Source organism: Tuber melanosporum, assembly GCF_000151645.1.
Source record: "Tuber melanosporum whole genome shotgun sequence assembly, scaffold_1, strain Mel28".
Taxonomy (NCBI): Eukaryota; Fungi; Ascomycota; class Pezizomycetes; order Pezizales; family Tuberaceae; genus Tuber; species Tuber melanosporum.
The window spans coordinates 2,379,026-2,406,758 of NW_003298755.1; the positions used below are offsets into that span (position 1 = coordinate 2,379,026).

At 47.2% G+C, this 27,733-nt stretch overlaps 2 protein-coding genes across 2 annotated transcripts; both read left to right on the forward strand.

Annotated features, from left to right (window-relative positions):
* Positions 1–22,675: 22,675 nt before the first annotated feature.
* GSTUM_00004027001 (uncharacterized protein) lies at positions 22,676–23,422 on the forward strand (the record flags this gene model as incomplete). The annotated part of the gene is made up of 1 exon (XM_002835185.1): positions 22,676–23,422. The coding sequence occupies one exon, from the start codon at positions 22,676–22,678 to the stop codon at positions 23,420–23,422; it is 747 nt and encodes a 248-aa protein (XP_002835231.1).
* A 643-nt stretch (positions 23,423–24,065) lies between these two features.
* Positions 24,066–27,529, forward strand: GSTUM_00004028001 (uncharacterized protein; the record flags this gene model as incomplete). Its single annotated transcript, XM_002835186.1, has 8 exons — positions 24,066–24,188; positions 24,257–25,069; positions 25,170–25,232; positions 25,296–25,826; positions 25,890–26,061; positions 26,121–26,167; positions 26,201–26,492; positions 26,553–27,529. The coding sequence occupies 8 exons, from the start codon at positions 24,066–24,068 to the stop codon at positions 27,527–27,529; spliced, it is 3,018 nt and encodes a 1,005-aa protein (XP_002835232.1).
* Between the last annotated feature and the right edge of the window lie 204 nt (positions 27,530–27,733).

Consider the following 27,733-nt stretch of genomic DNA (forward strand, 5'->3'; position numbering starts at 1 on the left):
GTAGACTGCTGTAAGTACCTTCTTCACCCTCTTCACCCAATAGCCAATACTGGCACTACTCTCCCCATACTCCACCATTTCAAACATCCCACAAATGTAGGATCTAACAAACACCTCAATACCCGACTTCTTAACAAAGAAAAACAAATCCCACCTATTAACATCCACAGGTACATGCAGCCCCTCCAGATCCACCGGTGGTTCAATAATAAAAAACAAATCAACAAAGGAAAACAAATCAAATGCCAGCACCGATTACGACTACTCCTACTCACGTTTAATGCTATTGTTGTAATAAGCATTAAAAGGGGGCTTCAACTGATCCACTTGGGCCACAAGGGCCAGAGGTGTAAGGGGTGCCACTATCCTGGTCCGGAGCGGTCTAAAGAGTATCTTCCCAGTGGGGTTTGGAAGTGGCTGTAGTTTTCAAAATCCCACGCGCCGGCAAGGGGGAGGGGCGTTCAGGTTCCTTACCCTTGGCCTTATCCGACGTCTGACGGGGGCTTTCATCTTCCTCATCGCTGCTGATCTCAACTAGTCGTGGTGTTGGGAACCTTCCACGACTGTGGCGTCGTCTCCAGGCCCTCCTCGTCTGACTTTCCTGTTATTCTGGTTCCTTAGCAGGTTCTGTCAGTTGGGCCACCCCTTGATTAGGATTCGAGGACGATGGAGCTGGGGGTGATGACCTGACTCCTGGGTACTGCTCGTATCCAGTAAAATGGTCCATCCAGTCACAAAGCCAACATTGTCTCCTAGTATGTCCACAGGCCTGGCCCACACCTCCTGGGCATTCAAGCTTGCTGCACATATGTTCCTGGGAGAATTGTACTCCAAAACAGAATCGACAATAGGGTGGAGATCACACCTGGCCTCAAAGTGGCCAGTCTCCAGGCATTTACTACAAACCTTTAGGGGCTTATGTTTTTCAAACACCTGGATATTGCAGGCTCCTCCTCTCAACCATATTTTTCCTTTGGCCAGCTATTCCTTGATGGCCTCGTTCTTCTCGACTACAAAGCAGACGCCATATGTCGTAGTATTAGCCTGCCTCATGGCGTGGATGGACTCCATAATATCTAGCCTAGACACCATTACTACACCAGTGTTGGATTGTTCCAGGTCAGTGCAGAGGCTATCGAAAGCTGCACTTCCGGTCCATTCCTCAACTCTCCATATTGACCCCCGTCCTGTGTCAGCAAGCGGGACCCCAGAAACAAAGATCTTCACCTTTTCCAAATTCCTCTGAAACTCGAACTCTGGGAGCGACAATTCTCTAAGTAGGTCAAGCCTAGCCTTGTCGAGCCGGTTGCCTAATTCCATAACAGAATGCCCTGCCAAGGTCAAAAAGATACAACCAATCTCAGGCCGGACGTGCCCGGCACAGATGTACAGGGCATTGCCTTGAATCTTTTCCTGATTTGAGAAGATCGTATTGATCTGATTCTGAATTGCATTGATGACCACTCCTTCTGGTAGGGCCACTTGTTTGCGAGTGGTGAATCGCATAGTAATATGCCTTCCGCAGGCATCTGGGATTGGTGATGACTGTGGTGGTACCGGTACCCAGTTGAGTGGGTCAGGAGGTCCCTGTGGGACACGTCAATACTCCTGTCACATCAGGGCTGCGGTTACCTTGATGCTGGCCATGGCCTTAGGTCCTAACTGAGCTGGCATAGTAGCAGGTGTACCAGCAATGGGAGTTGGTTCCTGTCTGTCAGTATTCCTCCCCTGAGTCTTAGCCAGGGTCGCCATTTCCTTCTCGCTACCAGATCTGCTAGCAGCTTTTCTCCTCCTCCTTCTGGCAGCACCGCTCAGGTGCCTACCATGTCTTTTACCTCTTCTTTTTTCTTCTTCCTCCCTATCCTCTTTTTTCCAGTGTACCGACTTACCTTCTCCCCCCACGAGTCATACGTAGAGTCACCCCTCCTTCACTGGAGGAGCTCCCACTACTAGACTGGTAGAAGGAGGCTACTGATGTGGGGTGGGCAGAGGGTGTCTGCTCTTCCTGAGCAGTGGGAGGCTTAGGCATGTATGCCATTCTTTTCACTACCTCCGTGAAGGAGGCCTTAGCTATAGGAGCCGCCATAGCAGTTTCTTTTCCTTTAACGTGGACAGGGGGTGATGCAGTTCCCAACACCGTAAATGGAGTATTGCCAGACACAACTAAAGAAGATCGGTGGCGGGGGGGCAACCTACCTCGTAGTGTCTCTATCTCTTCCCCTTGCTTGCCAACAATATTTGTCAGCGCCTTTACTGCCTGTTCCAGTAGGTATACCTGGCTCCAGTAGTTTACTCCGCCCTCTGGTCCTTCATTGCCAAACGTGGCACCATTGGTCATCCAAGTCTGGACATCATACACAGTGTCATCCTCAATTGACCCAGATTCCGAGTAGAGGATGGGCTGAGTGTCGCCAGAGTGGATGTCCTCCAATCCTTCTAACATGGATCCAATTATACTACCCGAGCAGGATCCCAGAGAGGGAGTCCAGCCTGCATCAAGCATCTCGCATACTCCTGCCATAATTAAATCCGCTTGGGCCACAGCGGCATCAGCTTCTACAGGTTGAGTATCCAGAAGGTAAACCTCTAACGGTGTCTGGGCGTTGTGTGAGAACTCCTGGGAGCTCGATAGCTGTCTTTCCTGCAAGCCCCACTCTTTATTAGAGACAGGTAGTGAGGACGCCATTGCCGGAGAGGGGGCATGGATGCTGTCGCCCAGTCCAGTCACTTCGGAGTTGCGACCCTCTTCCAAATCTATGGGAGTGTCCCAAGCCAACACCTCAGAAGTAGGCAGGATGTCTTCGGTTACCAGCGGAGATGGAGAGTGTGTTGTAGCCTCAATGGTCGATGGGAAACTCACAGGGAGGAGAATGGCCAGGCGCTTGTGATGTACATTAAGGGCCAGGCTAGGCAGGGCAGGAACGATTTGTTTCTTCTAGCCTTCATTGACATTGATAGCCTTCAAAAATTGTGGTCCAAGAGCTGGCGTGGCCGATCATTTGGTGGGAGATGCTGACCGCGTACGGCCTCTCGTCCCAGCCGTAGGGGGGTTGTAATCCTCATCCTCAGGGTCATCTAATCTGAACTTTGGGGTCTCATAGAGAGCCCTTTCTCCAGATGCTATCCCGGCCAGAAAGGAAGGAGTAGATGAGCCAGCCTTGCATGCAGGAGCCTGGCGGAGGAAGCTAGACATCTTGCTTTGGACGGCCCTAGCGAGGGGAGGGGTAGCAGACCATGAACTTACCTCAACCGTAGTCGCAGTCAAGTCACTTTTGGTCGGTAGTATAGGAGATTCAGGGACGATAGCCTGAGAGTCTTTGGGGGGGCAGGGTATTGGGGCTGGAGAGTATTCCAAGCCGTGATTGGAGTTGAACCGAACGAAGAGTCCTATGGTGGTGTCTCTGTTCAAGCTACACCTGGCTGAGCAGCCTCTCACAATTAGGAAACTCTTCACCAAAACCTCCACTTCTTTCATTGTGGTAATGGTCGCGTCAGTGACTGTTTACTGAACCAAGTCATCAAACTGCGGGTTCACTGTGTTCTGACACCCGTGACAGTGGTGAAACTGTAAGAAATTAAAGTTTCCCTTGGGTGTAACATCTGACCATGTAGTTGTGGGGATAAGGCCACGGTCAGCCTCAGTAGCTGGGATAAATGACAAGGCCACATGGGCTGTCTCAAGCGAGGAGGAAGGGTTGGAGCCGAACTGAACAGGGGACGACATCCTCGAAGGAGGGGGAGAATCCGTGGATGAGGAGGCTGTCGAAGACGCCATCCTCGCCCAAACTGCACTCAGTGATTACTGGGACCAGGCCACGGATATCTCACACTGAAGTACCTTCTAAGCAAGAACAACTACTTCTAACCGACTGCCTAAAATGAAAAATACAAACAAGTAACAGTAGATGAAGTATTTATCACGAGCAAAATAAGGTAAAGTATTGGTTATGCTCACTTCTGACACGGAGTGCAAGGACAAGGAAAGGTACTTAGAACAAAGTGTGAAGAACATATCCTCCTTGGCCGTATCGGTCTCCTTATATAATGTTCTTCCCGCCCATAGTCATGTGACTCAAAGTGGTCACATGTGTGAAACCAAATCATACCAAACTAATCATGTGATCAAAGTGGTCACATGCTCAAAACCCATGACCTCATAGCAAGATCATATGTAAAAACTCATAAACTAATCATAATGCAATAAACAAGTCATATGACTCGACTGAGTTACATGCGTGAAACCCATGACCTCATAACGAGGTCATGTACAAAACATAAATCATATGTGCAAGGCATACCCGCAAGGCATACTTGCAAGGTATACTCGCCAGATGCACGTCTCATGACTCATAATCGAGTCATATGTGAAACATAACAAATCATAACATAATAAGTCATATGACCTCAATGAGTCATATGCGTGAAACCATAACATACCTATGACTCATAATCATGAATCATGTGAAAAGGTTTTCCGTGCCAAGCCACATTCATGACAAGTATTAATAAATTGGAAACACTAATGGCAAAAATTCTCCCTTATTCATACCTGCATGGCCTTTCTGTACAAATTTATCAAGGCCATTCCTATAATGTTTCTGCAACAGACTAAATAGTCCCACATCTAATGGTTATAGCAGGTGGGTGGAGTGAGTTGGAAAGTACAAAGGGATGATCTTTGTATTGAGGCAATAATCAAAAAATCGCTAATTGAAATGTGAGGTATGTTCATCTAATATCAGAATATGGTATGTATTTCCAGCACTATATAGTTCATTCAAGTTTTAGCTGTTAGTTCATTACAAAATTAATGTTTCTTAGTAGTAAATAGTTACCTCTCTTGTATTTCACGGTTAAAAACCTCCTCTAACCACTGCATTCCTAATCCCTCATTGCTCCAGCCCTTTCCGAGACCCCAAAGATTGCTAAATTCTTTTTTTCTAGCTTTGAATACTAGTGCATGTAATGAGCTTGTTCTTTATTAATAATCATCAGGCAAAGAGCAAAACCAGCACCAGAGATACATTCAATAATTGTAACCCATTTCCAGAAGCCATCCTGCACCAAACCTTTTATCCTCCTCTCCTTTTTACAGATTACCTTACACCAGGAGGCTACTCCCATCATGAACCCCTTCTTATCTATATTATAGATATTAGATGGTAAAATATCATAAAACCTTATTAAATATTGTAACTAGATTCTCAATTAATATAATAATACTAGTAGGATAGAGGATAGTCTAACCTTATTAAAGTAATCCTTTAGTACTCGCAGATCACTGGCAAGAGCCCTTTAATGATCTATATGAGTACTTAACTTGGCTGCAAGCTGGAGGGGGTATCCAAGAAACTGTAACATCCAATACTTTCCTAATACATGATGATTTATTCTTCAGGATATAATGGCCTCCACCATTTCCTTAACAGAGACATCTTTGCTGGTTGTCTCCACTTGTCCAAATTCTCACACCATCGAACCACCAAATTCTCCTCATAGGATGTTAAAACCTGCATTCTCTGATGCTCACCTACCCATGATTTAGCCTCCTTCAACCTATCCTGCAAGGTTGAATAAGCGATACCAAACTTCTCAGCTGCACTCTTGATCAAAGCTTCTGAACTCTCATGGTAGAACTTAACGGCCGCCTGAAATAATGCTTCTTTTTTGTCCTTCCTTAGCTGCTTGATTGATGGCATCGCTGTTGATTTTGTGTTGATCAGGTAATCTACGTAACTGGGGCTGTTGTTTTTGTTGTGTGTGGGGTACGTATTTGACCTCATCTTGGCACCGAGTGTAATGATTGCTCTTTGGATGGTTAGTTCTTGGTAACGGGGAACGATACTTCTCTTCTCCTTCTTCTTCTTTCTTTGTCTTACGATAGCACTTGGCCTCTGCCTACGTTACCAATTGTACAAGACCTCTGTCTTCTATCGGGAACGCCGATTGTAAGCTTTCTCTAACTCTTCTCCATGAAGAGTTCTTTCTCTATGTAATGATAAATATTGTAATAAAGATAAAGATCGTAAAGGTGTTTTATATTCGTTAAAGTAATAAGTAGGAAAAGTACTTAGAATTTAATCTAATTCTATTTATACTAGTACTGTCAATACTGGTATACGACTAGTCTCCCCCACATTCTATAAATCAAACTTATTTAAAATACACTACCACGGACCATTCCGCCTCGCAGCCACTCTCCCCAAACATAAATCCAAAAATCACGACCTAAGTAGGCTCACAGGTGCTCGCAGCGACTAGTGCTGCCCCAGATTAATGCATCTTCCTACCTCGCTACCCGGCCACCATCTCATACCCTCACCCCTATCCGCTCCCAATATAATTTGACCCACATACTCAATAAAGGAAACATACAGTCTGTCCCAACATCCCTCTGTCCTCTTGTAATGCAACCCAAAGTCCAAATACCCTTCCGCCAACACTAAACCACAAAAGGGGCAGCAGGGTTCCTTCAGCAATCCATTCGCCTTAGCCCACCTCAAGACTACCGATGTTCACATCGCCAGGTGCAGCTTGTTCCACTGCAAATGCTGTGAATGCCAAAATCGATCATGACATATCCGTAAGCACCGGGGGCATTTCTCGAAGTACTCTGTGAAGGTGGCGTATTTCTTGGTGGTGGCAGTGGAAATGGCGGTACCACAACAGGAACACTCGTACCATTGTTGGTCAGGTAAAAAGAACCACTTCTTCAGCAGTGTCACCTCGCCTGGCAAGATGCAGCTACTACCATTGTGTCTCTTCTCGCACAGCATACAGGTCGTAGGGTCTTCTATCAATACTGTCCACCCATCCCTTTCCACCATTAGTGTACCGTCAAAGGGGTTACTTGCCACAACCAGCTCCCCATTTACAATCCCAACATGACGAGGGATTTCCAGGCTCAGCTACCAATGATTCATCTACCAGCACTTCCACCTCAGAACTGCCGAATCCTTATACAGATCTTCATCAGCAGGGTGTCCTTTCACCTAGCGGAGGCACTCAGTCCAGTGGTGTCTGCCTTCCTTTCCTTCACAACTGTCATGGCTGACCATACCCGTCCCACTGCGGATCCTTAATAAAATGTAGGAATCCATTTGGGTTAGGCCTTGGAGGTGTCGAGGTATTTTCAGTTCCCGAGTATAATACTCGTACCCTTCCGTGGCAGGCCAGGTCACCCACTCCTCCTTATGCAGTTCCCTAGTCAGGGCCGCATGACCAATCCCAAAGCTAACCCCTTCCCAAAGTAAGAGGTGTAAGGGGCATCCAACATAGGCCTTAGCTTTCAGGTTGACCATCTCATTGCTGTCAATCCCCATATGACCAGGGACCCAACCGAAACTGACATGTGAGAATTCATTCAACAGGGATACTATTACCTCCTACAACTCAGCTGAGTCACCATCTGAAAACATGTTGTCAACCATGATGAGGGCCAGTACGCAGTCCAAGAACACATGAACTGGGCATCTCTTGGCTATATCCTGTGCATGCCATAGGGCATACACAACAGCAAACAACTCGCATTCCACGATGCTCCAAGATAGAGGAACTGAGCACCTGTCAACAGGGGTCAAGGCCCCTTTTACAAATACCACCTAAGCTACGCCAGCCTCCTCAGAGCACTTAGATCCGTCCATGTATATGACCACATCTGAGGATGTACAGAGGTCCATGTAAAGTGCACGGTGGTATGCAGCCATTACCATCTTGCCTTTCCCAATCGAGACTGTCGGGCAACAAGTGAGCTCCTTATCTGAACTCTGTCGATGTGCCACTATGCCTTCCTCCTTCCACTGTAGCTGTATTTCCCTGAACCATGAATGCTGGTCACAGTACCGGTAATTGATGAACTGGCTATAACACCTTCATTGCAGGTATCTTCCTTGAACAGCGACAGGTGGCGTCCCAAACTCAGCTAGCAGTATGTTGTTTGCCAACCTCATAGGCATTCGAAACACTGATTGGAGGCAGTCGTTAATGTGAACTTGAATCTGCTTCAGATACGACGCGTGGTCAGTTACAAACTCAAGTCTATAGTAGATGGTCGGAAGGTAGGCTGCTTGCACCAAGCGGTAAGTCTCCCATGCCCCTAACCCACCAACACTCCCAAACCTTCTCCCTAACGCCGAAATCCTTCTCCTAATACCCAATCCCCTTTCTAACTAATACTTTACATGAGAAGAAAAGTTAAGAAATACATTAAACCTATACCCGAGAACCTGTAAGTCCTTCGAAGGCAACACTATTTCTCCTAATAATTCTATTCCTTCCTATGCCTTATCTCCAAACCCAATCCACTGAGTCTTAAGGGTACTGAACCCCATTCCTCTCGCTCTGGCTATGCGGTTACAGTCTACAAATATTTATTCCGCATGGTAGAGGGTGGCCTTACTTGATTCTGCTGCTTCTATAATAACACCGTCATCAACGTATGAGACCACCAGCTGACGGACACCGAGAGAGTATCACATGTGTGGCCTGAATATATCTGCTATATACTTACCGAAAAGGAACAGGGAAAGGGGTGAGCCTTAAGGTACTCCTTTAGTGACATGGTAGGGGCGAGAGACGCATCGGTTGAAGCGAAACCATACCGACCGACAGGAAGCTCACTGATAGATCCATTGGCAAAAGTATACGGGGCACCCCTTGGCCACAAGAAAGTCTGACAGGAGATCGACATCAATATTATCAAACCCCCCTTTGACGTCTATTGACAAGATCAGTCTTTTGTACCCCTCGTTATGTCGTAGGAACTCGAAGACTACTGCCATGGCATTATGAACATCCCGCTTCCGTCCAGACCTAAACTGTGTTTCCCCCAGATCAAGGCAGGCAGCCAGTCTCAACAGGATAACCGTTCTGCGACTTTTGCCGATGTCGGCAGGAGGTGTATCATCCTCCACAATTTTATGACATCGTACCTGGGTTTGTCCAGTTTGAGTATGAGTACCACCTCAGCCTTGTACCAGTCTGGAATATCTTGCCGCAACCCGTAGTCTACTAGGCGCCTCAACATTGTCGTATATCTTCATTTTCAAAACCATATGAAGCGATAACCAATATTATCCTCACCTGAGCCTGTGTTTGTAGGGGACCTAGCAAGGGCAATTTCCATCTCTTGAGCACTATCCATATTGATCTCAGAATCCTCCCAAGGGGTGGAGTTGACAGGAAATAACTGCTGTGCAATCAGGTTACTGATGTCTGAATGTGTAGTAGTATAGGATCCATCTGTTCGTGCTATGGAGGGAAGGGTTCGCTTAGCTTCCAACTTCTGTGCCAACTTAAAAATATATGGGTCTTGGCTCTCAGCTATCCTTTCTCTGATATCCTCGAATCTAGCCCTCAGCAGGCATGCCCGGTAAACACATCGGGCCAATTTGTAGTCCTCTATCTGCTCCACCCTACCTTTGGAGTATCAATGTAGCCAGGCCACATCCAACCTCATCCTGTCCAACTCGAGTGTCCACCACTCACACTGACCTCTGCCAACAGAGGCCCATGGGAGTGCGTTCACCACTCGTCTCACTCCTTTCCGTAACCTCCCATCTTCCACCTCTTGCAGGGCGTTCAACCTTTTCCCAACCTTCTCCCTTACTACCTTCTTCCAGGCTGGCCTCTTACGCATGATGTTATTTGTGAGGTCGATTGCTAACTTAAGGGCTTGAGCACTATACTTACAGCTAGCAGTGTCTAGGTATGGATGCCTAATGTACTGTGCCTGGCGTAGGCAAAGGTCGATTCTTGAAATGTCCCAAAAGGTTGGTACTGTTGGGGGAACCATGTTCATATCACAAGTCGGGACCGTGAACTACCATTTCAGCCACCATCCGCCTGTATTGTTGTGGTCCACATTAGGGTCCCAATCTTGGTATCTAGCATTAAAGTCACCAAACACCATGTCTGGTTCCCTGAGTTTGTCCAACCATCCAACAAATTGGTTCTTAGTATAGCCGGGTCCGAAGTAGACTCCATCGAGCACTTTCTTTATCCTCCTTTCCCAATATCCAATACTGGCACTACTCTCTCCACGCCTCACCATCTCAAACATTCCACAGATATGAGATTGAACAAACACCTCAACACCCGACTTCTTAACAAAAGAAAACAAATCTCACCCATCAACATGTATAGATACATATAGCCCCTTCAGATCCACCGGTAGTTCAATAATAAAAAACAAATCAACAAAGAAAAACAAATCAAATGCCAGCACTCGATTCCAACTACTCTTCCCTACGTTTAATACCATTGTCGTAACAAGCATTAAAAGGGGGCCTCAACTGATCTACTCGGGCTGCAAAGGCCAGAGGCATAGGGGACACTACTATCCTGATCCTGGGTGGTCCAAAAGGTATCTTCCCTGTGGGGTTTAGAGGTGGCAGTGGTTTTTAAAATTCCATGCACTGGGGAGGGAGAGGGGGAAGATTGTTCCTGTTCCTTATCCTTAGCCTTATCCGACTTTTGACGGGGGCCTTCATCTTCCTCATCGCTGCTGATCTCAACCAGCCATGGTGTTAGGGACCTTCCATGACTGCGACATTATCTCCTGGTCCTTCTTGTCTGACTTCCCTGTTGTTCCGGTTCCTTGGCAGGTTCTGTCGGTGGGGCTGTTCCTTGTTGTGGAATCAAGGACGATGGAGCTGGGGGGGATGACCTGACTCCTGGGCACTGTTTGTATCTGATGAAATGGTCCATCCGGTCACAGAACCAATATTATCTCCTAGTGTCTACAGGCCTGGCCTACACCTTCTGGGCATCCAAGCTTGCTGTACATATGTTCCCAGGAGAAATGTACTCCAAAACAGAACTGACAGCGGGGTGGGTGACCACATGTGGCATTAAAGTATCCAGTCTCCAGACACTTACTACAAACCTTTAGGAGTCTATGTTCTTCAAATACCTGGATGTTGCAGGCCCCTCCTCTGAACCAGATTTTTTGCTTGGCCAGCCTTTCCCTGATGGCCTCGTTCCTTTTGACCACAAAACAGATACCGCATATCGTAGCATTGGCCTGCCTCATGGTATGGATGGACTCCATAATATCTGGCCTGGACACCATTTCTACACCAGTATTAGATTACTCCAAGTCAGTGCAGAGGCCATTAAAAGCTGTGCTCCCGGTCTATCTCTCAACCCTTATATATTGATCCTCATCCTGTGTCAGCAAGCGGAACCCCAGAAACAAAAATCTTTACCTTCTGCAAGTTCCTCTGGAACTCGAATTCTGGGAGTGACAATTTTCTAAGTAGGTCAAGCCTTGCCTTGTCAAGCCGGTTGCCTAGTTCAGTGACAGAATGTCCAGCCCGGGTCAAAAAGATACAACCAATCTCAGGCTAGATGTGCTCGGCACAGATGTACGGGGCATTGCCTCAAATATTTTCCTGGTTTGAGAAGGGTGTGTTGATTCCATTTCGAATTGCCTCGATGCCCACATCTTCTGGTAGAGCTACTTGTTTGTGGGTGGTGAATTATATAGTAATATGCCTTCCGCGGGCATCTGGAGTTGGTGACGATTGTGGTGGGGCTGGTACCGAGTTGAGCAGGTCAAGAGGCCCCTGGGGGACTCGTCGGTACTCTTGTTATATCGGGGCTGTGGTTACCTTGATGCTAGCCATAGCTGCAGGCCCTGATTGAGCTGGTAGAGTGGCGGGTGGCGCTGCCACCGGAGTTGGTTCCTATCTATTAGCATTCTTCCCCTGAGTCTTGGCCGGGGTCGCCGTCTCCCTCTCACTACTAGATCCTCTGGCAGCCTTTCTTCTCCTTCTGGCAGAACTGCTCAGATGTCTACCACATTTCCTTTCCTCCCTCTTTTCTTTATCCTCTCTATCTTCCTTTTCACAGTGCACTGATTTGCCTTCTCTATCACAAGCTACACGTAGAGTTACTCCACCTTCGCTGGAGGAGCTCCCACTGCTAGACTGGTGGGAGGAGGCTGCTGATGTGGGATGAGTGGAGAGTGCCTGTTCTTTCTGAGTGGTAGGAGGCTTGGGCACATATGCCATCCGTTTTACTACCTCCATGAAGGAGGCTTTAGCTGTCGGAGCCACTATAGCCTCCTTTTCCTTAACGGGGGCAGGGGGTGGTATTGTTCCCACCAAACTAAATGGGGTTTTGCTGGACCCCACTGAAGGGGATCGATAGCGGGGGGACAACATACCTCGTAGCGTCTCTATCTCTTCCCCTTGCTTGTCAACTATATCTGTCAGTGCCTTTATCGCCCGCTCCAGTAGATGTACCCAGCTCCGGTAATTCATCCCGTCCTCTGGTCCTTCATTACTAAATGCGGCGCCATTGTTCATCCAGGCTGGGACATCATGTACTGTGTCATCTTCAATCGACCCGGACTCCGAGGACAGGAGGAGCTGAGTGTTACCCGAGCGGATGTCCTCCAACCCTTCCAACATATATCCAATAATACTGCCTGAGCAGGGCCCTGGAGAGGGAGTCCTACCTGCATCAAGCATCTCACATACTCCTGCCATAATTGAGTTCGCCTGAGCCACAGCGGCATCGGCTTCCTCAGGTTGGGTATCGGGAAGTTGAACTTCCAACGGTGTCTGGGTGTCGTGCGAGGCTTCTTTGGAGCTCAATAGCTGTACTTTCAGCAAGGTCCACTTTCTATTAAAGTTCGGTGGTGATGATGCCATTGCTGGAGAGGGGGTGTGGATACTGTTGCCCAGTCGAGTTGCTTTGGAGTTATGTCCTTTTTCCAAATCCATGAGAGTGTCCCGAGCCAACACCTCAAAGGTAGGCAAGACGTCTTTGGTTACCAGTGGAGATGGGGGGAGGGTGGTGTAGCCTCAATGGTCGACGGGAGACTCACAGGTAGGGGAATGGCCAGGCGCCCACGATGTACGCCAAGGGGCAGACCAGGGAGGGTGGGAACGATCTGCTTTTTCTGGCCTTCATCTACATTGATGGCCCTTAAAAACTGTGGCCCCAGAACCAGAGCAGCAGATCGTTTAACAAAAGATGTCGACCATGCACAGCGCCGTGTCCCAGGGGTAGGGGGATTGTAATCCTCAGCCTCAGGGTTGTCTACTTTGAATTTCAGGGTCTCGTAAAGAGCCCTTTCTCCAGAAGACATCCTGGCCATAAAGAATGGAGTAGACAAGCAAGCCTTATATGTAGAGGCCTGGCGGAGGAAACTGGGCATCTTGCTTTGGATGGCACTAGCGAGGGGAGGGGTAGCAGACCAAGAACTTGCCTCAACCGTAGCCACAGCGGAGTTACTCTCGACCAGTAGTATAGAGGATTCAGGGACGATAGCCTGAGAGTCTTTAGGAAGAGAGGGTGCCGGAGCTGGAGAGTATTCTGCACCATGATCGGAGTTGAACTGAACGAAGAGTCCTGTGGTGGTGTTTTTGTTTAAGCCACACGTGGCTGAACAGCCCCTAATGATTAGGAAACCTCTCACTAAAACCTCCACTTCTTTCATCGTGGTAATGGTCACATCAGCGACTGTCTGCCAAACCAAATCATCAAACTGTGGGTTCACCGCATTTCGGCACCCATGACAGTGGTGAAACTGTAGGAAATTAAAGTTTCCTTTGAGTGCAACATATGACCATGTAGTTGTAGGGATAAGGCCACAGGCAGCCTCAGTAGCAGGCGCAAGAGACAAGGCCACATGGGCTGTCTCAAGTAAGGAGGAGGGGTTGGAGTTGAACCCAATGGGGAATAACATCCTTGAAGAGGGGGGAGAATCCAGGGAAGAGGAGGCTGTTGAAGACGGCATCCTCACCCAAACTACACTCAGTGATTACCAGGACCAGGCCACAAATATCTCACACTGAAGTGCCTTCAAAGCAAGAACAACTAATTTCTAACTAACTGTTCGAAACGAAAAATACAAACAAGTAACAGTAGATAAAGTATTTATCGTGAGCGAAATAAGGTAAAGTATTGGTTATGCTCACTTCCGACACGGAGTGCAAGAAGTAGGAAAAGTACTTAGAATTCAATCTAATTTTATTTAAACTCGTACAGCCAACACTAGCATACGACGAGCCCTAAGGCTGGGCCCCCAGGTTGTCACATCCCGGATACCACTAGCTATGGACTAACTAAACCTCCAACCCCGTACCTGAAACATGCTCGCGCCATGCCCCAACACGAACACTAAATACAAAGCCATCAATGGTAAAGAAAAATCCTCCTCAGCCCAGCCTACCCGCTAGCCAAGTTACCCATACAAAATACAAAAATCCACTACCGTCACCTAAATATGATCCTGCGATGTCCTCCTCCACAGTAGAAACCCGCCTGAGTGCCCCTACTCAATGATCCTGGGATACCCCACTGACCATCCTGGCACCCATCTCCATTTTCAAATAAAAGAAACACCCAACACCCAAGGATGTAGACCCAAGTGAAAGCCGACTTACAGGGAGAGGACTCTCTAGACAAGGTGGTATGAACTATCAAAAAGAATCAGGGGGGCACCACAGCGGCAGTGCAGCCCAAAAACTTTGACGGAAGCAGCCAGGATGATATAGTTCCCAAGCTGTCGGCACTTGACCGAACATGCCCAGGTATTCAATTCCTCCTCCAACTCCTCAGCTTGCTCCACAGGTGGCGAACCCACTGCAGACTCTGTAGTAGCCAGTTTGCGGTAGTGGACTGGCGAAGGCGATGACCCTGCCAAGTCAGGGACAAGTGGCACAGGTGAGGTCTGGTCTTATTTAACTCGGCACTTCTTGTTTCTCTTCCTCTTCCCACCCCTGGGAGCAGGTCTAGCAACAGGAGTGGACAGGCCACCCTCATCACCACCTACTGCCACAGGGGGGACACTACTAAAGGCGTTACCCTGACCAGCTATGGGCTCAGCTACAAACAGCTCAGGCACCTTTCCCCCCAAAGGGGATGATACCACCACAACTGGTGCCACCACACCCGGATCCACCTTACCTATACCAGGAGCCAGCACCTCAACCGAACCTGATAAATCAGAAACCCGTCCACCCATACCACTATCTACTACTGAAGCTGCAGGAGGGGCCGGGATAGCCAGCGGCGCAATATTCCCACAAGGGAGCTTCTCCGCTGGACACTGAGAACACTCAGGGTCTAGCCCATCCCCGTCAACCAAAGCCACCATAGTAACCGAAGCGACCCAGGGGACAGGCGAAAAGGGAATAACCATAGGAGCTTCAGCCGCCAGAATCATGACCAAACTGCGAACTGTATGGCGTTCAGAGGCCAGGGTAGCCGACAAGGTAGATATCTCTTTCTTAGCGCGATGAAATTGCCGAGAAAGGACAGAGATGTGATGGCGATGGTGAGAGACTTCGACCTCTAGGATGATAGTTTTCTCGACGGCACGAGACAGAACCACCGAGGAATATAAAGCAGACGTGGTGGGGAGGGCAGAAGCTCGCTTAGCTATTAGGACTGTGAGGAGGCGACTGTAGAGAACAACTGAAAGAATAGGTAGAAGGAAGAAAGGACTTCCAGCAAACGTAGGAGGAGGTATAACAACGAAGCCCCCGAAAGGTGTTCGAAGTTACAGACTTGAAGCCTATCGTAAGATAGAAATCAAGGGTTCTGATTGGATTGAGACCGAACCTTCACATCCGACACGGGGTGAAAAAGGAGGAAAAGTACTTAGAACAAAGCATGAAGAACCTCTTCTCCTCGGCCGCATGTGCCTCCTTATATAGTATTCTTCCCGGCAAATAGTCATGTGACCCAAAGTGGTCACATGTGCAAAACCAAATCATAACAAACTAGTTATGTGACTAAAGTGGTCACATGCTCAAAACCTATGACCTCATAGCAAGGTCATGTGCAAAAACTCATAAATCAATTATAACACAATAAACAAGTCATATGACTTAACTGAGTCATATGCGTGAAACCTATGACCTTATAACGAGGTCATGTGCAAAACATAAATCATATGCGCAAGGCATACCCACAAGGTACACTCACAAGGCATACTCACCAGGCGCACGTCTCATGACTCATAATCGAGTCATGTGCGAAACATAACAAATCATAACATAATAAGTCATATGACCCAAATGAGTCATATGCATGAAACAATAACATACCTATGACTCATAATCATGAGTTATGTGAAAACCTTTTCCGTGCCAAGCCACGTTTGTGACACCAAGCTGGATCCCGGTTCTGAGCAGTTTCCCTGTCGACGACATTAGAGTAATTCTACATAATTGTGAGATTCTGACAATTGTCTGACAAGACCAAACTCTTATTCAATTACTTATAATAATATAATATGATATACAACCTGAATCTTAAAACTATTTGATTCATTTGTGATGCCATCTATGCAGACCAAGAACTTAAAATACATACTACAATAGAATAGGTAAAGTTTGGGAGAAATTACATGTATAAGAACTTGCAATACCTACTGTAATAGTTGATTACAATATACACATGGGAGGAGTTGATATTACTAACCAATGATGTAGTTATTATTCTATTCAACTTTGTGTTCTCTGAACCTGAATATCAAAAAAAACTTTGGCTTCCAGATACTACAATTATCATCCTATGTAACGATCCCCTTTTTAGATAGTTAGTTCTTGGCGACGGGGAACGATACTTATCTTTTCTGTCTTCTTCTTTCTTTGTCTTACGATAGCTCTAGGCCTCTGCCTACGTTACCGATAATACAAGACCTTTGTCTTCTATCAGAAACGCCTATCGTAAGCTTTCTCTAACTCGTCTTCGTGACGAGCACTTCTTGGCGTAATGATAATGTTGCAATAAAGATAAAGATCGTAAAGGTGTTTTATATTCGTTAAAGTAATAAGTAGGAAAAGTACTTAGAACAAAGCGTGAAGAACCTATCTTCCTCGGCCTCATCGGCCTCCTTATATAGTATTCTTCCTGCCTGTAGTCATGTGACCTAAAGTGGTCACATGTGCGAAACCAAATCATAACAAACTAGTCATGTGACCAAAGTGATCACATGCTCAAAACCCATGACCTTATAGCGAGGTCATGTACAAAACTCATAAACCAATCATAACGCAATAAACAAGTCATATGACTCGACTGAGTCATATGTGCGAAACCCATGACCTCATAATAAGGTCATGTGCGAAATATAAATCATATGCACAAGGCTTACCCGCAAGGCATACTCACAAGGCATACTGGTCAGGCGCATGTCCCATGACTCATACTTGAGCCATGTGCGAAAGCATCACAAATCCCACACATAACAAATCATATAACCCTAATGAGTCATATGTGTAAAACAATAACATACCTGTGACTCATAACTATGCGTCACGTGAAAACCCTTTTCTCACTAAGCCACATTCGTGACATCCTATTTCTTATTGCACGTTAACAAATTTAGCCTCAAGGTCATACCTACTACTAGGTATCACATGCAAGGTTTAAAGAACAACTTACTTGGAACCTTGTTAAAGAAAACTTTTATCAGCTTAATCCTAGATGGGTTCAGCAATTGTAAGCCTTTGAATTACCTCCTCCTCCACCCTCAAACAGTTCAAACTGATCTGGTATTATCTTATAAGGAAAAAATTTCCTGAGTCATACTAAGGGCTATTTTATTGAATCAATAAACTTACCACTAATGTGGGGGAATTCTGTTACTTACAAGCTTGTTTGAAACTGAATTACAAACATACTACAATACTGTATTTTGTGCTGCTTTCTTTCCAAATTCCCTCTTGGATCCTCCAACTATGAAGCTTTTACCTCTGCTCAAAATGGTCTAAAAGGAAGAATCTGATATACTCTTTTTATATTCAATTATTGTAAGCTTTCTAGATTCCCAGTTTCTATTTGTAAGGACCTTTGCTTCACTCACTTTCACACAATTGATTAAACTCTACTGAAAGCTACCTTTTCAACTTTTATAATTTTTCATTCCTGTAAAATAATATTTGAAAAAGTAGACTGTGGGAAATTGAATTCAAAAAGATATAGAGGTAAAGTCCTAAGAGAATTCCAGGTTAGTAGGGAATGCCAGTGGGGAGTAGGAAATGTGAATAAACTTCGAGGGAGGTTCTTGAGAAGGACGGTTCTGACAGTGGCGATTATTACTGAGGTGACAGTTGGTGGACTACGTTTACCGCTGCTTATTTTCTTATATAGTGATACTTTGCTGTCCTATATCTCGATAGTCCGAATACCCAGCTGTCTCATATGAATCTCTGTGAACATTGAATTTCCTTCAACCAAAACTTGGCTTGTTGTCTCAGATTTCTCACTATATCAAACAGATTCTTCAGATTATAGCCATCTGAGTAGCAAGATGTGATTGTACTTGTATCTGTTTCAGTGGAAAGGTCAGTGTGGAACTACTTCTCTGCATGTCAAGTGCATCTAATCTTGGCACATAGGCAGACCCAGTTGTGTTCGCGAACGTCAGAAAATTACAAGCGGAGGTGCTAAATACCTAAATTTCACACGAGTCCCCGAGTACGGTTTTGCTACTGTGCCCCGGAGAGGTTGGAGGACGATATGACGAAGTTTCCATGGTTTAAGATGCGATATGGACTACTGGAAATTATTCTATGCGGGGGGATTAGGAAATAGAGGCACCGTACGAGGAAGATAGAGGAAGCCGTCCTGGGGTGAACCCAACCTATTGGAACCAATCGAGGAATAAGGAATGGAGCCGGTGGAAAGGACTAGGTCTCAGTATGTTGGAACATACTGTGCGGACTTGACTGGAACCGCGATGGCTGTCGCTATCCTGGATGGCTCCGCGTCCGCTGCTTTAGGAGAGCGAGATCTCGTGAACTGAACCAAAAACCAAAAAAAACAGTTCCCTCCCCCCCGCAGCAAGTAACCGCAGACCTTGTAACCCGGGTCGCACTCTCACAGGTAAACCGCCAAGCACCCTGGCCTAAAAAAGCATGCTCACACCAGATGAAAGGGTAGCTAGCTATCACGCATACTGTATCATGCAGCTCAGTGCTCGTACCCGAATCTCACTCACCGCACCCGATCTACCTTGGCGATACACTAGAAGGGAGGAAAAAAAGGAGACCTCGTTATCATCACCTAGTATCACTCGAAATGTCTTATGGATTGTCGGCGAGCAGCGTTGGAATCATCGTGTTTTTTTGTTTTTGTTTTTTTATGCTTGGTTCAATTTGCTGCTGGCTGAGCTTCGTGAATCGTCTTCCCTGTCGACGCCCGGTTCTACTATATTGGCCTATTTGTCACAAACGGCTAGTAGGGTTTAGGTGCTTTGCTGGAAAGGTGAGGGTTGGTATGACTGGAAGATTGGGATACCGTACTTTCGTCCCTTACGAGTGCCCAGAGGTTGCCGATTTTCCCAAATGATGGAGTATCGGGTTAGAGCAAATAACGCAGCGGGGAGAAACAAATTATTGGTACAAATCATTGGAAACCAAAGGCCACCATATCTATTATGGTGTATGTTATGCGGACTGTGTTTTCTCTTCAATGGAAATTTGATGGGTTGCAGATGCTCTAGGTCTCGGCACATCCGAACGCAGCGGGCGGTTTTCTGAGTTGGGCCGACACCATTAAGATGTGCTACTGATTCCCTACGCAGAAACTAGGTGGGGGGTTCTTGGTTTCCTGCGGAGTCCCGGTATGTTTTTGGTGTTTTCTGTACGAACTGAAGTTAAGAGGATTCTTCGTGTGGGATGTCGGAGTTGCTAGTGGAGGATTGTTGATATCCTCGCAAGATCTCTGTGTTAGAGTAGGTTATACCGAATTTCCTTTCTTGTGCAATGCTGTGCTAGTGCAGCACTTGTAAGAGGTCTGTCGAATAAGACAAACTTGGCCTTAGTTTTGCTATTGTTACCATTATTGAGCCCGTGGCTCCGGCTTTAATGTTTATTGCCCTAACTATCTGTCACTTCGACCGGCGCCTGCATTGTTAATCTAGTGCTGGCGAGCTTTCTTCCATACTCTGTAATTTGGTTATAATTCGCCATCGGATGTTCGCCATCTTCCATTCCCACTTCCGCTTCGTTGGTATCCACCGGACCTCTTCAGGTAGCTACCAATTAAAGTGCATAGACGAAATGAGCTATCACTGAGTGAGAATGGCAGTAGAGGAGAGGCATCCAGATTGGGAGCTTGTGTTTGGAGCATCCGAAGCATCAGGGGCACAGAACATATGGGACGCAAGATGTTATTCTTGTTGATGCATTTCTACATCTTTGTGCATTCTAATTATATAATTACACTCATTCAGTTTTCCTTCAATGCGAGCTGCTTGACAAGTTCACAATACTCTTTTTGGTGTTTTACCTTCCTGCTAATCCCCCGCCACCAACTGCGTATACCCCTCCCTGTTTTCGGGTTCTTTTTTGGCCTGGGACAAGTACCTCTTTCTTGGGACGAGTACGGGAGCATTATACCGCCGTTTTAGGGGTGGGGAAAGCAAAGGCAAGACATCCAGAGCGCATGGATATGATATTGGTGGGGGAAAAAAACATTCCCCCCCCTTTTATAATACTTGGGCTGTGCAAGTATTTACAAAAATGGACTCTGTATCAATCAGTGAGCGTCAGGAGACCAGAGTTTGAGACTACGGTAATATGAGAGCCGAGAGTCCATGCAACCTGTTTGTTTTAGCATAGTTCCCACGCTACCACCAGTTCATGGGGTGGTTTACCGTCTTGGAATACGAGTTACATGACCTTTATTTTCGGGAATCAAGGCGAGAATGGCTACCGGACATCTTATACCCAATTCGAATACTGGCGCAGATCTGATGTCCAGGTGCGGGCGACATACCCCCGTATGATGCCAGTCGGTACACGTACTGTAGAGTAAAACGGTGTTCTTGAAAAATCTCACGCGCGATTTCACGTGGCCCGATTACTTTGTGGTAAGTGATCACTACAAACTGCGAGTACGATATAAAGTTGATGTCGACATGTCTGGTATCATACATGGGAAGGATTAATTTTCGAAACACCAATTCTTTTACGTCTACTCGGATCATGCTAGCTACCATAGTGCTACGGGGGACCACTCCGGCGAGGTGTTGATGGGAGCGTTCTTCCTCGGTGATTGCTATTGTTGCTGCATGTATAGAGGTCCACGAACGCAGGACAAACAAATTGGCCGCGCCACAAAAGATGCCGAAGAAATTTGTCGTAATGTGCTCGTAGACCATCTACCGTACTTGAGTGCGTGTCCCATAATACCGCATTAACTCGTCAAATCGGGAAGTGCCTTGGCAGAGCTTGATCTCCGTAGACAAACTGATTTGGGTTGATTGTGGATTGATAAGAACTTGAGGTTTCTTGATATTGGTTAAAGGGATCTTCCCATTCCTGTTATGTTCAGTACCAGGCTTTCTCGGGAGCTTTTGTCTCAAAACGGAGATTAGAGCCCTGAGTGGTGATACTCAATTTGACTGGTTGATAGGGTACCGGTGGTTTACCGTATTTACTGCCGGGCTTCAAGAGGGCATTCATGCTGGCACCGATATGATACAATACTTGGTTTCCTACCACGGTAGGGCCGAGGGCTTGGTGAGGTGTGAAATCCTGCACACTCACTCGTCTTTCCAACAGAGTGTCCATATTTGGTAGTGTTTAGAGTGTCGGGAATGGACAGCAACCCGCCTGCCTGCATCTTCTCAAAATTGTTAAACATTCTACTCCGGTGTGTCTGTTAGGATTCGAAAACCATTTCTCCTGATCCTGTGCAATTCTCTGTAGACAAGAGTTATGCACACCCGAGTAGACTTTCCAGTGGCAGAAAAATCAATAATGTCGAGAGTGCCCACCAACCATGGGCCCTCTCTCTCAGCGATGACACCCCGGCAGCCGAGCCGGGCACAGAAGCAGCTGGGCGTTTGCAAACCCCCGGCTGAGTTTGTTCACTCGGACGCCGGTTTGACATCTCGCATACGGGAGTTTGCTATGCGAGGGATCGCAGAGATTGCTGGAGAGAGCGGTATGCAGTGGCGGCATGCCAATCCCTTGGTGTAAGAAGTCTTCCAATATGATACATCATGATATTGGGTCTGGGATAAAAAAATCTACGGGAGTTCTTGCCAGGTTGTGAATATGTGCTTCTCGGTTAAAACATCTCTTTCCTGACGCAGAAGCAGTACTGCACTCATCCCGAATCTTTATTTCGCCTTTGACCCACTGAGGCAGAAGCTGAACCTGGTGTAGGTTTTTCCTTTTATCCCGTCGCCTTTCCACTACGGTACCTGCGATGGGTTGGCTCGAACCGGTAACCGCAATGATCTGCATCCGCACCTTCACTCGCATGTCTCAACTGCAGCAGAAGAAGACATCTAAACAGACAGGAGACGGGTGGGTGCAGACGGACATATAAGTAGCACCCAGCACGGAGCGGTATTAGAGGGGGCCGCATGACATCGAAGATAAATCCTGTCCTGAAAGTGCCTCTCTGCCTCATCCATTCGAAGTTGTTTAACCGGCCCAATCTGCGTTCGCAATAGATAGTCGGAGCGTTGACACCATTTTCTCCGCTGATCAACTATCCCCGGGTTACAATAATACAACAAACCTCTTTGAGCCTCATCTCCCAGCGAAGCGTAGGGGAAACTGTTTGCAGTGGATGCAGCTGCCCCCTAGGTAAACTCTCCGCTATCCGAAAGTTTAGGTTCGTTCTTTTTTGGGCTTTGGACCCTCCAACAACCCTCACGATCCATCGAAGGGGGAAGCCGGGGAAAAGGATGGAGTTCAATTCATATGCATCGTCATTTCCATGTTTCAATAACGGTAACGCCTCGGCATCGGGTTCACATCGACAACCGTCAGGCCCGTCGAGTAGCTTAGGCGGTGAAACTGATGGTGCTGTTGGAGGGTTCGACATCATCGCATGGTATCCCAAACATCAGAGCTGCCAACGTTACTTTGTTGAGGTCGCTCAGCACAGTTATCCTTGCCAGGCGTTGGCCGCGTTCATAAATATCAAATTGCCGTTCCAGCGCGCCGCAGGATCTTCCAACCCGCCCACTGGATCAACACCTGTTCGCCCCCCGCTGTCGTTTGGGCCTCTTGGGGGCTTCCACCCTCCCCCTCCTCCCCTTGCTCAAACACAAATTCACCACCCCACAATGCCTTCATACGACTGGGTATCGTTATATCCTTATATTCGTCGATTAGTTGCTACAGGGTTTGATGCACCGGCGATCCTTCGCAGTTGGTTTGGAGATGACTGGGAGTGTGGCATTGGGCCACAGCACGAACAAGAGAGGAGGAACTTTCTCTTTGCAGCAAAGAGTGGGGGGTGGGCGACGGCTAAGCGGGACTATGATATGATTGCAGATGAATGTATTCCATATCTGCAGCCATTGAGGAAGATTTCTGAGGAAGAGCTTGAGGGAGCGGAGGACGTATGGTCTGGATGGCTCGCGATGGAGGACTGGATGTTGGGAAAGAGAGCGCCCCGGGCAGGTAGCCGTGGAAGTGAGTTATGACTCCTACTTTCCGAAGCCTTCGTAGCTTCGCAGGCATCTAATATGGTTTGTTGGTGAAACGAAGAAATCTGGGTTTGATTCGAATCAGATACCTATTGGGAATGAATAGCGCAGAGCTGGTGGGTTTGTACCGTAGTATAGCTTTAAACCCAGTTGGTGTCCTAGTGGTGGAGTTCATGGGAAAGGAGGCAGCTTGAGTATTTATAGGCGATAGTGTAGCGAGAGTCAGTGTTTTTTTTTTGTTAGTAAAAACGAGGGCAGGGAATATTGTGTAGATTCACTATGGCTCTATGAGCAGTATAGTGGGCGAGCTGTACTCTCGTACGTGCGTGCCGTATGAACCGTATCTCTTAGCAATAGTCGGATTGGAGGCGAGGCAGGAAGGCCCCAAATTAGTGAAAGACAGTTGGGCGAACCCGACTTTTATGAACGACGTTTGTGATCACGACTACTATTGATACTACACTAAGATCTAAGCTAAGTTTTGGCGATACAGTATGCGATACTGGACGAGCAGGGTATCAAACAGTGTCGCCTAGGAGCAGAGCCTCCATTCCCGAGCCCTAACCCTGAGATTATTCTGCATGAGGTTATATAAGCTCCTGCTCAGAGTTCACAACCCCCCCGGCAAACTGCATTTTCTATGATACACATTTTCAACCACCCCCACCCCGCCATGTCTTCCTCATCTGGTACATCTCTTCGCGCGCAGACATACCATGGCCTCTTCCGTAAATGTTTGCTCAAGCGCACACCCGTTGATACAGTCCGTATCTACCAAATCTATCCTACCGGTAGGGTTTGAATAGCTGATCTTTAGCCACAAATCTATAGTTCGGAGAATACGTCTCCCAGCTGTTACTCAAATCTCCACTCCCGTCCTCTTCAATATGCCCTATACTACTTTCTCCAAGTGTTTCGTCCAGAGTCGACCCCCTGCACCTGGAGTACATCCAGTGTTTAGTTGAAAAAGACATCGTCAGCCTCCCAGACGTTTTGGTTGCACTATTGTGTACGTCTTCTGCCAGGCCTGCAGTGTCAACATCGTCTTCCTCAGGTCACGGTGCTACGGGTGGAGGCAATGGCATGAATACAAACCGGGAAGCTCTAGAAGAGGACATTTTCACAGTTCTGGCGACAGTCGTGAGAGAGCATAAACCAAGGTCAAACGACTTTGTATGGGCTACTATTCAGGCATTGAGTGACTGGATGGAGGCTGTTATGGCTGCTAGTGGAGCGGGAATGCTAGATGAACCCGGGGACGACGTTTCGGGAATGACGGGATCTATGGATGTCGGAAAAGGACGGTTGGAAGCATTGGCTGAGCTTACTATTGCTATTGGAGGTAATGAGGATGTGAGAAGAATACTAGGGGAAGGAGGGAGGAAGGAGAGAAAATTGATGTTTCAAACAAGCTTGAGCTTGTTTATGCAATATATCCAAGTCCAAAATCCGACGCTGGCCGCCAGGATGGACGCCTTATTTCGGCATCAGCAGAGCCAGCAGAGCCCACAGCAGAACAGAAACCAGCGAAGCACTAAGGGTGCTGAAACGATTGACGGAATGATGATGGGGATGGGCGATGGGGCGGATAATGAACCAGTAGTCTGGGCAAGGGGTGGGCTGTTTGTCTGGCTTAATGGTTTGGTTAGTTTAATTCTAAATGACTATAGTTTAAGTGTCTCGGGCTGGAGAGCTCGGAGATTTCCAGGTGGCTATAATCAAGTGCTAATACTATGTGTGCCAGTTGGCGGGGCGACCGCAGGTTGACGATGAAGCGGTGATCGGATACCTTTATAGCAGATACAGGGTTTGTTTAGCCCCACAGGGTTCATCCGAATTCCGGGCGATATACTGAATCCAGACTTGATAGAACGATATTAACACTCTTCTTGTGGACTTCGTAACTGCTGTTCTCGATGTGTTATCTAATGCCATTCTTCGTAGTGAAGCAGCTAGCACGCTATTTCTTCTCCGTTCTTTTCTCACAAACAAGGTCCCTATCTTGCTGTCGCGTCTGTCGCCTTCTCCGATGACTGCATCTTATGCTCTTTCTCAGGCTCTTCTCAGGACGGATGCCTCTACCCTTGCCAACCCCCCGCCTTCCTCGTTCGATCCTTATTCCCGCGACACGAGCCCGAACGCGGATATGTTATTCAATACCCTAGTAGACTTAAGGCAGGAATTTCTCTTTGCCTGCGCGCTTCATGGGGTTGTAGGGGAAGAAGATATCCAAGGTATCATAGGAGAGTTGCCACTTGGGGCATTGCCTGTTGCCGGAAGATACGATGCAGGGGATTTAATGAATCAATGTGCGATGGACCCCGACAGAGTGGAAAGGTTGCTTGAAGAAATCGAGGGTGTCGAGGGAAACTCGGGGGCTGTTGTTAGAGCTGTTGTCGAGGTGATTATCCACTATCATGTCCGAGTAACTGCATTTTCAGTACACACTGACCAACCGTTTTAGATTATGCGGAACATGTGTGAACAGAAAGAGACCATGCCACTTAGGAGTATATGCAGCTTTCTGGCGAGGAAAACAAGTAGTTTGGATGTCATGTTACTTTTTGTCAAACCGGTATACCTTTTGGAGCCATTATGCGAACTGCTGGATACTTGGAGATATGAAGAGGACCAAGGTTCATCCCAACACCCCATCGCCGTTAAGGTTTGTTTGAGCACTAACAAGAGAATGCAGGCGAATATCAACCAGTATACGAGGAGTTTGGATACATCCTCCTTCTAGTTTTGACTTTAATACACCGGTATGATATACAGGTCACCGACCTGACATCATCTAGCGCACCAAATACCGATTCTTTCATCCCTCAGCTTCTGTCCAAGGGATCTACAAGCCAAAGGATCGAGAACTTCGAGTCGTCAGATAAACATGCGCAACTTGGAGGATGGATCCGGGAGATTTTTGAAGGTGAAGGGATAAGTGACGGTCTTATGAGCTCTTGTAGACCCCAGGATTTTTACAGACTGGTACCAACATTATTCATGCAGTCTGTGATGGCTTGTGAACGTGGAGTTTTAGATATAGATACCCTGAAGGAGGGGTTTGCATGTATGCATTCACCCATCGCTACCCGAGTGTCTTAAACGGAGGTTAACGATTTTGTGCTAGTCCTTCTTGAAGCCTTCCTACTTCCCTCTCTAGTAGGCGGCCTCGGGTGGCTAGGAAATCATCTATGGGAATCTCATGAGGATATTTCCATTCCAGTCCAGATTCTCCACTCCCTTTTGGTGCCATCAAGTATCTCCTCCGACGCCTCAGAAGTTCACAAAACTGTGATTTCCATATCCGCTAGACATCTTGAGCGTGTGCTCAGAGAGCTAGCCCGGCGTGGGACCGCGGGTAGCCATCAAAGTGCTGTGGAAGGGCTCGTTGCAAACCTGCAGCCATACACCTCTTTCAAGCGTAACGGTGCGGCTACAAGGGATGAGCTTGAGAACTGGACCCACCATGCTGGCGGTGGTGGTCTGGTGCAGTCACTGGGGCTTGCATTCCAGAGCCTGGTAAATTGGAGCACGAGCCAAGGCGACATCAATATTGTTCGACCGAGCGCGACCTATACGCATCGTCTGATACTCGCTACTTGGAGGGTCTCGGGAGCAAGAAACACAGTCGGAGCAATCATCAGCGAGGTAGTCAAGTGTCGGATCCAGGGCACGGCTCAAGGATACGCCGAGGATGTTGCCATGAGCATGATTCTGTCCATGGGTCCCCCAACAGAAGAAGGGGGAACCGGGGGAGGGGGTGGAAAGATGGGGCTTTTAGAAGCTTTAAGGGCCGAAGAGGCGGAAGAAAGCGGGAACGAAGGTGATAAAGCTGAAGCATTGAGAAGCGTTTTGAGGAAGGTTGAGACCCAGTTGACGCCATTCAGCCCTGTGCATCAGCACGCTGCCGTTGGCGGTGGAGTTGATGCTACAGGTGGGCAACAACCGGGTATGGGTGTTGGTGGAGATACCCAAGGCGTAGATCTTGATCTTGCTATGGGAGATGATGGAATGGCCGGATTGTTGGGTGATGGAGGGCTTGGGGAAGGGGAGCTTATGGGAAGTGGGCTGTTGGGTGATGTTTCAGGAATGGAATTAGTGTAGCTTTCACTCGAAATGATGTTGGGTATCGCCGGGTTGGCCTATTTTTCTGTCAAGGGTCAAACTGTAATTAGGCTAGTTCTTTGTACTATAATGCTACGTCATGTTTGGTATTTGTGTTTGAGTCTCTGGGATAAGAAGCATTTTTAGGCAAAGGAAAAAATGGGTCACCCCAGTTGCTACTACGCCGAAACGGCTAAGGTCAGT